General features: G+C 39.1%; 1 protein-coding gene across 1 annotated transcript; it reads left to right on the top strand.

Moving 5' to 3' along the window:
* The first annotated feature begins 737 nt into the window (after nucleotides 1-737).
* LOC140241780 (uncharacterized) lies at nucleotides 738-5,049 on the top strand. The gene is made up of 5 exons (XM_072321532.1): nucleotides 738-860; nucleotides 1,836-1,896; nucleotides 2,373-2,489; nucleotides 2,770-3,225; nucleotides 3,639-5,049. Exons 2-5 carry the CDS (start codon nucleotides 1,836-1,838, stop codon nucleotides 3,707-3,709), a joined length of 705 nt encoding a protein of 234 aa, XP_072177633.1. The 5' UTR covers nucleotides 738-860; the 3' UTR covers nucleotides 3,710-5,049.
* Nucleotides 5,050-11,544: the final 6,495 nt, after the last annotated feature.

The following is an 11,544-nucleotide window of genomic DNA, read 5'->3' as shown; positions in this document are numbered from 1 at the left end:
CATTGGGATGGCAACGTGCGTCATTCCGAAGCGAGCATGAACTCCTTTCCTTTTCAAAGATCTTCCACCGTGGAATCATTGCGGCATGGGGTACAATAGTGAATTGGGGGCATGGACGGTCTACGTTGGTGCGTCCACTGGAAACACTTAAGTGGGTCGGACAAAGGCCGAGCCCTTTACAAAAGGGATTATCGTAAGGAGCGTTGAGGCGTAGCACGGACGGGTCGATTGACTATGATTTAGGGGTGATCGATTTGTTGGGGGAGAAAGTAAAGATTGCTGAAAATATTGATCACCTTATGAATATTTTATTTCGCAGAGAAAGATTTGCGGCCAAGGATAAATGAAATCACTGCCTGCGACGCTATTCCATAGGATCTCTGTCCATATCTACCGTAGATGTTTGACAAATAGTCTGAGTTCTGATTCTGGTACTAGGAGAGCAAGAGCTTCTTCAATTAGGATGAAGACGATCAGACTAAGTTCTCGACGCTGGCTTTGGCTTGGATTCGTCCATTGTAATCCCGGACAGTCACACAAGGGAGTCTTAGTAAGAGTCTTATGCAAATCCACATGCCGCGTGTTATTTGGCGTCCTTCGCTACGACTGTAGTATCCACAGTGATCGCGGCAATATTGCCACGGTTGCCAAGCTATTGCCTAGCAACAGACGGCAGTGCCCTAAACATCGTCTTCAGGTGGGACCGACACCCATAGCGCGCCACACCGGTCTTTGCCCACATTGTAGAACTCGCGAGCCATTACGAAAGAAGGAAAAGTGTTGAGTTCCCGCACTTCCACATCTAACTTCAGGACTAAGTTCACAAGGTGTTTCAAATCTCCCTCTACAAAGCAACAAAGGTAAGCACTGACGTATTCCTAGATAATTTCTTTTTATTTTAGTTGTTTTAACCTAGAATATTTTGACGAGCCACTGGATTAAACGTTTATGCTCTGTGTGAATAGTTCTCCTGTTGGTTGTAAGACGTGAACTAGATAACGTATACGACCAGAAGTTCTCGGTTAAATAAAGTTATATAACTAACATGATGAGCACCTGTTAAATATAGTTTTTCCTTTATAACATATCCATGCAAACCATATACATTGTATTATGAATCTCGCTTTAATGATGAACGCTTAGACATTAGATCACGGTTATCCAAGATCACATGTCCTAAGGTGACAACTTTTTTTGATATAGTTAGTATAGAGCCCTGTCTATCCAGTTAACGCACTTGATAAGGTACATTTTGGGGGATAATTAATTGTATCTTGTTGAATGTGTTTCGTTTCAAAGTCTTTTGTCAAGCTATAAGGTATGCATATATCTTCCAAATAACTGTGGTGTGAGAAAAGATCACCGAATTCTCTTTCTTGTTTACTGTTTTTCAAACTCGATGCAATGTGTAGCGGAATATCAACTCTTGCAAGGGTACAACACTTTCCCCTTTTTTTTACATCCGCCATTATATTGCGCTTTCACGTTCAATCATTGGCTTGGGTGAGCGAGGGCGATGTGAACGTACAGTTCCTCGTTACGTAAGGTATTCGCTCTACAAAGAAAAGCTTGGACCACATTCACAAAAGGAAACGGGAAAGCTTATCTAAAAGAATAGTGGTTGGTAAAACATCAGCACGTATACTGCCATTTTTCATTCAGCGTTCAGAGCCCCTTCATTCTTGTTACCACCGCTCAATGCAGGAGCAACGCTTGGTTGTTGGTTTCTCTGCATGTTAAGTAGAACAGATAATGGAGTAACACTCAGGGAGATGAATGAGAAGACACACGCACATGCATCTTGTTTGATTCAATGTATCTCTATCTTTCCGCAGATGGCTAGCATGAACGCTCTCCTGTTTGCACTCATCGCCTTGTTCTGCCTCATGACATCAGGTGAGCGAGTCGATTTAAGAATATTGCTACAGATGAAATACTATATGCTCGAAAAACAAGAGAGAGAGAGAAAAAAAAAGACACCCCAAAATAAACATGTGTTACATTTATTGTTCTTGGTTTTTATCAGGACAGGGGTGAAGTTAACTTCATACTTTGCGACGTTTTCTTAGACTTCTCTTCTTCTTTTTTTTTGGGGGGGGGGAAGGGGGACGGGCGTATATTGTGTTTTTTTTTTTTTCTTGTTTTTTTTTTTTTTTTTTTTTTTTTTTTACTTTTACTCTTGGATGAGTATGCAGCTCACTGAATTCTTGTGCATTTGATCAGCCTCTCTCTTCTATCTTCATTAGCATTAGTATTTGTCTTTTTTTTCCAGCGCGGATTACCATCACTCATGATTTGTCTTTGAAAAATAAAAATGGTCGGGATATGCGTTTGATTATATTTTTTTTTCTCTATCTGTGTCCGCCATTCAGTGTCCTGCGACGAGGGGTCAGGTGACGAGGGGAGTGCTGCCACGGAAACGATGTTTGACGTGACAGAAGTGGTGACTGAGCTGGTGACTGACGAAGACGATGATAACTCTCCCTCTGGTAAGATTTCCCGCACAATCACGTGGTCAGGCGTCGGACGTTTAAAGCCTTGTTGCTTCCTTTCAAACATTTACGCTGCTGAATGCCTTTTTGAAGAGCAATGTAATGAAATTCTTCAGTCGAGTAAGGATTTGCCCATAAGAGGTTTGCATTTTTCATGAAAGAAAAAATCTTTCTTGAAGTGGAAATGGTAGTGTCGCATCACAACAAATTTTCCGAGAATCTTGCTAACAAATGTCTTACAGTACTCTTTTCCTTATTTCTTTTTTTGTCTTCACAGATATCCAAGCGTTTGGCTTGGTCATCAGCAACGACTTCGAAGAGTTTGTTCTTGACATCGACAACATCGTCACATACAGCGTCACTATCAAGAACGCCGGCGGCACGAACATTGCCAGCAGTTCAGACGAGCTATACGACCTCAGCCTCGTCCTCAGCGACAGCTCGAACCCGAATTCGAATTCAGCAACAACTTCCACCATTACTCCACTGCTGACGTCAGCGACGAACCTCAATAGCGCGATCGCTGCGGGTAGCTCCATCGTCATCGAGAATGTTCACACCATGATCAACATCGCCAGCGAAAACTGCACCACGTACGAAGGTGGCTACACGTGTATCGTCATCTCGAAAGCCGATGGGGCTTCGTATGAGGACTCGAGCTCGACGAACAACTATTACTGCCTGAGCTTCGGGGCTGTTGCTGACGGCAATGGTGGCACCTTAACGTGTTCGGGTAAGACGCCGTTTCTTCTCATTTTTCTTCTTCAAAGTCTGTGCCTCACTTACCGTACAATGTACTTGCTTCAAACTGGTTCATTTACGTAACGATCTCATCACAAAGAGTATTTCTGAATAACGCGATCTTGCATCTCGGCATGAGAGTACCGATAGGCTTGCATCTCACATACAGTAAATGCACAACAAGTAGATACTGTATGCGAATGTCCTAAAAATACACCTCCGAAATAAATGTACATCAAATGTCATAGATGTTTTCATTTACATAGTCGGTTGTATCTGCAAACAAAAACGAGATTTGCATTTAACGAAATCATCTATTAAAGTAAAAACTTAAAAGCATCTTTTTAACTTATTGTAACTTAAATTAACCGTATCGATTCTATCTTTCTCATTTTTTCCCGACAGCATGCGCCGCGAAAGTCAGTTTCATCGTCTTGCTTCTGTCAGCGTTGATGGTTTTCTTCACGTCTACATAGGTCGTCGAAATTCAGACATTCACTCCGAATTCAACATTATAAACTACTTTATGCATCGGTGTTGCCTTATCCCCAAGTTTCCACTTCGTGTTCTGACGCTCTCTTTCGAACATAAGTCATGTACATGATGCATTTCGATGATCTCGAGGGACTGCAACCGTCATGGGGTAAAAGCCCATGATCGTTTTATTCGTCATCGATTCTTTCCGTCCATCGTTGCTGATTGAAGCAACGAGTATTTTTTCAGTGTGACGAATATTGACGCGTGCCATCAATAGGGCGCCCCCACCGTCCTCACATCGTGCTGCAGCGTCCGGCAGCCAGTCAGCATCACTGGAGGTCAGCATGAGGGGTGCTTTTCAGACTGCATGTGTCAGTAGGGATCCACCAGAAGAGTGCATATTGTGACGTCACTTCCGATCATGACAAGAGCTGCGCACGAACTCCACCAGCAACACTCTCTGAAAAAGGCGGCGACCAGCGAAAGATAACGCCCAGTGGTGGAGACTCGTTTATTCGTTTACTACCGCTGAGGAGACGTATAGCAGAGTTTATGGTTGACAGGAAAATACGTTGATATTGGGTCGATGTGCTGAGTAAATCGTTTTGCATTCCAAAGCCGTCTCTGTTAATCATAAAGCTCTGTACTGTCAAAGTTACTAGTAATTCATGGTATGCCAAATTGTTTTCTTTCTTTCGATAGATCGCGTAAAATAAAGTTTTTCCTACTGTATATCTGGAAACTCTTCAAAATGCTACACGAATGGAAGCATGCCAATCATTTCTTGTTCATCTAGGAAGTTGTTTTTTTTTTTTTTTGTCCCTAACATTTTAAATCAAATTTTACCAAATTTTCTGCATTTTAACCCTGCATTTGCTTGTTTTAGAGCGGCCTGCCATGGAACGCACTGAAGTGTGTGACTTTGTACAGTGTAAATACTTTGATCCAAATTGTACATATTTATATAAAATATTCTTTAGATATGTCTGTATTGCAAGAAAAAAAAAAACCCTGAATGTGTTTGATACTGCTGCCCTGATTCACTCTCTCAATTCAGTTTTAAAAAAAATACAATTATTCCCCCTTTTTCATCGGATGAAGGACTTTTGTAATGCTTAAAATTGTCCAAATTCAGCACCAAAGACGTTGCGTGTCTATCTTCTCCATAAATCAAGAGCATCGTGAGAACAGGAGCAAGCTGTAAAATTATTTTTCTCTTGGAATGACTGCTTGGCGTTCTGGTTAGCATGACTGAAAGATTATGTCATTGATGCAATAATAGCATTCAATGTGTTTGTTTTTTATTTTTATGTGAAGTTTGGCTGACTACAAAGAAATACACTTGATATGAAAACTGATTTTTGTCTACCGATCATCTAATATTTATGTCTGATTTGTAGCTGGTTAGAGAAAGAGAGACATTCAGTTCCCCTACATTTATATCAGATAGAGCAAAGACAGATCATGAGTGCAAACCAACCAGATACGAGTAGAAGGACGGACAATAGATTAATGGAGAGTGAGAAAGAGTAATGGGGTGGGTCGAGGAGGAGAATACATCAGGGATGTTCTATAACAATACGGTCATTAATATCTTACCTTCATTTGCACAAGATGTTCAAACACACGAAGGCATACTCACGCATCACCACACCCACGTACTTACACACGTTGCTTTCTTTGGCTCACTGGTGCCCAAATGCAAGCTTCGATGCACATTTAAATTGTCACACTACATCACTACATCAAGTAGTGACATTTTGTGTGCAAAGCGACTGAGAAGAGGATGGAGAACAAGCGAGAGGAAGACAAAAGACACACAATGTGTCCTCATTCTATTGTCTGACATTGCACCAAGGCAATCAAATCAAATCATATGCTTAAGTGTGTGTTTGTGTGTGTACACGTAATACGTAGACAAACATTCGAGTAGGGCCTACGAAAGATGAAAGATGAACCATTGCACCTTACACTATTATAAGATATTTATATGCATATCGTATATACACACATACGTATGTACATAATATGTACAGTGTATATAGATACAAATATAAATATAAATATATATAAATATATATATATAAATATATATAATATATATATATATATATATATATATATATATATATATATATATATATATATATATACTAGCAGCACCCGCGGAAATCCACGGGTCTGAGGGCCCCATATTTTTAGATTTATATATATTTCTTTCGTCCCATTTTATTAGTTGAAGCGAAAGAACTTCCTGTTTGTTTATGTTTTGTTTTGTTTTGTTTTGTTTTTTTTTTGTACATGAGTCCCCTCTGGCCCCCACAGACACACATCTTTTCTCTTCATTCGTAAGCTTGAAAGAAGCTTACATTGTATGTCATGATTCATACTTCTTTTACCACATTTTCATTAAAAAAAAAATTATTTTCCCTCCCAACGAAATCCCATCTAATAAGTTGTCGTCCGTTCCCAATGTTGATACACCTGTTTGATCGATCATTACACACACATAATAACACACACACACACACACACACACACACCTTTTCGGTTCAATAAAAAGATGCAAATGGGTTATATCATCATTTATATCTCTTTTCCGACGTTTTTATTTGAAAAACCCGTCTGTGCTCCTTCCACCCGATGACAATCTCATCTGAGGGTTATGACTTGTTCCTGAAATGCACTTGATGGATCATTCATTGATTCCCCCTTCTCTCTCTCTCTCTCTCTTTCATTCTGATGTTCTTTAATTTCCTCTCGAGAACATGTGTCTATATAGACAAAGTCAGACTTTTCATTAAACCACCCCTTCATGTGACTCGGACTTTTGTGGTATTTTCTTACTTCATGTTTTATATATTTCATATTTGTTTGTTTTCTTAAAAAAAAAATTGTGGTGTTTTGTGTTTATAGTATAAATTGTCACTGGAAGTACGCTAAGAATTCCACTGCTCAATTGTACAGGATATGAATAAGAGTGTAAGAGAGGGTGAGAGAGGGAGAGGAAGAGAGAGCTCGATAAATTTCCAGAGAATATTTTCTGTCCTCTTTCTCTTTGTCTCTTTTTTAATTGATAGCATTGTTTTTTCTCCCCCTTTCGAGAACACGTGTCTGCATGCACGAAATAAGGCCTTTCAGAAAATGACCTGACAATCTGATCTGACTCACTGAGAGAGGGAGAGGAAGAGAAAGCTCGACAAATTTCCAGAGAATATTTTCTGTCCTCTTTCTCTGTCTTTGTCTTTTTTTTTTCTCTTCATGAAAAAGCTGAAAAGTGGCGTATGTCATGAATAATATTCAATTTACCACGTCATTTAAAAGAAAAAAAAAACCCACACAACGACAATATGTTTACATATCCTCGCCCGTTTATCTGCTTCAGACTGTACATTATCATTACCATCATTATTATATGAATACTATTATTGTATCATCATTTAATAAATATTATTTTGGGAAGGGGGATAGTCATTATAGGTTTAATAAGTAGGCATCCGTGGGTATCCATGGGTCTCAGGGCCTCGTATTTTTTCTGTATTTCTTTTCCCACGTTATGGGAGAAAGAAGAATATTTTCGTCGTCATTTGCTCCCTCTTTTTTATTTTTATCACCAAAACTTGGTTTGATGCACCATAGAACCATACATTTGATGTCCACTTGTAACTTCAAAAATTGGCGGTCAAAGCGAGGGTTTCCCCCGCGTCCGCTCGTCTTATGAATATTCATGTTTACAGCAGCCATGCAGTAAACGAATGAACAGCGGCGCGTGTACTCTGATATGGAAGGGTACGATCGGCGAGGACAAAATTTAAGTGGATATTTAGCCGTCCTGAACAGTCTGAGTACAATGATACCCGACTTGAGAGTAAACTAAATGACGTACCTGAGCTGCATAGTATCCTGCAGTTGTGCAAAATACAATAAAATAACAGCATTCGTTGTTTTCATTTGGGCACGCCAATGGCGAACGTCGCTGTACGTAAATGCCCTTGTACTAACAATGACCGCGCCGTGTATTGTACCATAATGAGTGTCCATATCACGCGCACGCAGATAGTGTTTCGTGTAACCATCGTCAATACATACACAGGCGCAGGCCACACACTGGCATACCGTACCCGAGAGTACATTGTGTGCGTGCGTGCGTGTCCGCCGGAATATGACAGAGATTTCGCTGCACGCCATCATCTTTTTGATTTTAGTATCCCCACTGTCTCTGCAAGCTAAAAGATGGACGATCGAGAAAGGCAGGAGTCCAGCGCAGGATCGGTGAATATTAAAACGCTCGGCTCTGACGTCACGCACAAAAATGCATTATGCATCTATCTCATTAATTTCTCTTTGTCGTCCTCGACGTCGACACGGAGGCGGAGCGCGAACGAAACCCGGTCCAAGGCATGTAGGAGACCCTCCCGCTGCCGACGGCACCGGTCTCGGGGGCCCGGAGCCGACGGCTCGGGAGGAGATAGACAAACCAGCAACGCCAGAATAAAACAGGAAATACATAAGGCCCCGACAACAACAACAACTTCGCCTTTTACTGTATAAGATATATATATACATATGTGTGTGTGTGTGTGTGTATGCATCAGGTAGATTTACCTTGTATGCTTCGAAAACGTACATCACGATGTCTTTTACGATAGCGAGACATATACATGTCCAACTAATGTGTAGACCAATGTTTTTCAACACAGAGCAATTTGAATTGGGGCTGAATTTGATATAACAGACGATTTAATAAACAGAGTCCACGTAATAAATCCGCTAAAGGTAGGAATTAGGATTACATATATAGGCCCTATAGGGCGCTCAATTGACGAACCTTCAAGTTTAATTGCCTTAAACTGTGTATTTATTGATTGGGTGGAAGAAACGTGCGACTTAGAAATGCAGATGAAAAGTAACGATTCTTTCGTCGAGTTGATTTTCTTGTGACCGCTCAGCCGGTGGTGGCGCTCTCTGGGCTGAGAGTACAGCTCCAAAGAAGACACACATATTCCTTGGTATAAGCTCGTCCAAGAGTATTACATTAGACCCAGTCAGTATAGTCTTTCTCTCCTTGAGCATGATGATATAAACCTCCGTAAACAAGAACAAGAACAACGACAACAACAACAACAACAACGACAACAACAACAAAACAGCAACAACAGCAACAACAACAACAACGACAACAACAACAACAACAACAACGACAACAACAACAAAACAGCAACAACAGCAACAGCAAACGAGGAAAAAAACGTAAAACAAGACAAAACAAACAAACAAATCAAAACGAAAGACAAACCTATAAAACACAAGTACAGAAACTAATGAACCAAAAGAAAAAAAAAAAGAAATCAACATTGCGTGCTTTATCCTCATATGCTAAAACCTCTGGTAGTGGAGTTTGCAGATGACAATTTCTAGGCACATGATTTGATAATTATTCCTTCGTCAAATTATGCTTTATGTGAGATTAAAGTCAGTTCGTAAAAATAGAAGAAGTATGCTGTGAAGCTTTGTTTCTTTGTGCGAATGATGGAATTTTCACTTTATAATTTTTATCATCAGTAGTTTCAGAGCTATCATCCTTAACGGGAAACTATATGTAAACTCGACTTTCTCTATAACAATCCTGCGTCGGAAGTTTTATCCGGGAATGTACAAGGGTTTCATTAGAATATGTAACGATAATAACATAAGATAATGCGTCTTAATGATGTTAGTATTTTTTGAAAATCTAGAAAAAAAAAATAAATGCAGTCTTACATGAAAGACGCATAAAAAAGGACCTGACTCATAGGTCGAGACAGAATTAAATTATTTCTGATAAACTACTTACGAGCAGTCCACGGGAAAAGATGTAGGTATGAATGTAACAAAAGTCTATGGAGATTCCAGGATATCATAGAACAAGTAGAATGGATTGGTTTAAGGTGACAAGTTCATCGATCAATTGCGCCAACAACGACAAACACACAAAAACACCCTTCTCGGAAGCCAAGCATGGAATAGACGGAGATTTTAGCCATATGTTGGCGAAGTACTGTCGTCAAAACATTGATACATTTTATACATTAATGATTTGTGACACCCTGACAATGGAAGGCGTTGATAGAACCGTCTGAATTTGTGGTACACGCCCTATTTCGGACGGCGCATATATACCAGGAGCGGGACAGATGCGTCTCCACTCCTCCAGCGTCCTACGATCAGTAAGGTTTAAAAACCTCAGACGAGTTAGTTCTACCATTGCGTCTTGGTCTAACGTGAGGTGAGTTTACACAATTACAGTTTTCAAATCGAACTTATGTATGAAATGCAGCCATAGGCGAAAATCACCACTATAATTATGAAATCTTAAGCAGAAATGCTTCAGGATGTTAATGAGAAGCAAACAGCTTAACTTACCAAGAACGATGTTTAATTAGATAAATGACATCTTGCGTTGAATTGCTTTTGTTGCAAGTTATTGACGAATTGCTGTTCGTATAAGTCACTAACAAACGATTATTCAGTAGTAGCCATGCTAAAAATGTCTGGAACTTCAAAGAGTCATATTGACAGTGCTTCTACAAAAGAAAACTATACATATATGCACCAACTCAGGTTATCAAGACCATCCAGTCATCTTCTTTTTTTTTTCAATTCAATAGTTCAATAGTTTATTTATTTCCATATCAAAAAAGAAAGAAAAAAGATAACATGATTCAAAGCGGTACAAGTTGTCGATTTGTCTTTCATTCGTCTAATAAGGGCATTTTTCCATATACAATATAAAGTATATGTACGAATGATGTCATAAAAAAAGAAACAATGCACTTTGTCAAGGCAACAAAAATAGTAAATAACCATAACGATGGAAAACAGTGTTCCACTAAAAAGCCAAACTTGTAAGATGTGGAACACTGGAACAAAACAACGACAGCACTAATTTGTTATACCAATAAAATATATTTATATTGAATTCTTTTATTTATAGACTATTGTACATTGATTTTACTCATTGATATAAGATGCTAATGCTATAAACAATACTTACTATGATTTTAGAATGCAAACATATAACATAGCACATTTATGGCACAGACATTATTTGGCCGGGTATGCATGGTATGCCAGGAAAAATGACCAAAAACGAAGATATACACGCGGCCAAACAAAACAATAACGACAACAATAATAACAGCACCAAACACAGAAATAACAGAAATGGAGAAAAGTGTACACACACAGTTACTGGACAACGAAGAACAAGGAAAAAGGAGCACAAGGAGCAGGGAAGAATGGAGAAAGAAAAGGAAAAGGAAAGGAATGGAAGAGGGCTGTGGACACGCTTACAAAAATCTCAAGGACAAGTGAAACATGGCAGATTTTTTTTTTCATTAAACGGAATTAACTGGTATATATACACGTAGAAAGCAAAATATTTTTTAAATTTATATTTGAATGTAATTAACTTAACAGATTTTTTGAAATCATTATCTGAGCTATTTTTTCTCATTATTTCAGTTAAACAAGGATATACATTCTTATCCCACTAGACAATCTGAACAATTTCATTTACGCAGTCTAGATGGCTCTGAAATCTATTAGACACACCGGAACCAATGATTTGGAACTCTTCCTTCTGAAATTTGAAGTTTAAAGCCTATGTACTCTCTTAAGAAAACTGTAAAACAATGTTGCTCTCTGGATATCATTGATTTCATTATGTCATTGTAAGTTTACTGTACATGAGATTCCTTCGTGGAAATATCGCCGTACTTAATCTATTACGTATATCATGCCACCGACCATGATCTGTAACTGTTCACCTGTACCTCGGAGAGAAAATGAATTT

This window comes from Diadema setosum, chromosome 18, assembly GCF_964275005.1.
Source record: "Diadema setosum chromosome 18, eeDiaSeto1, whole genome shotgun sequence".
Lineage (NCBI taxonomy): Eukaryota > Metazoa > Echinodermata > Echinoidea > Diadematoida > Diadematidae > Diadema > Diadema setosum.
The sequence above is the reverse complement of the archived record's forward strand: the minus strand, read 5'-3'. Positions and strand labels throughout refer to the sequence as shown.

Coding starts and splice junctions, on each gene's coding strand:
- LOC140241780 (XM_072321532.1), top strand. CDS start 1,836: ATGGCTAGCATGAACGCTCTCCTGTTTGCACTCATCGCCTTGTTCTGC. Junction 1,897..2,372: donor GTTCTGCCTCATGACATCAG/GTGAGCGAGTCG, acceptor TCCGCCATTCAG/TGTCCTGCGACGAGGGGTCA. Junction 2,490..2,769: donor CGATGATAACTCTCCCTCTG/GTAAGATTTCCC, acceptor TTGTCTTCACAG/ATATCCAAGCGTTTGGCTTG.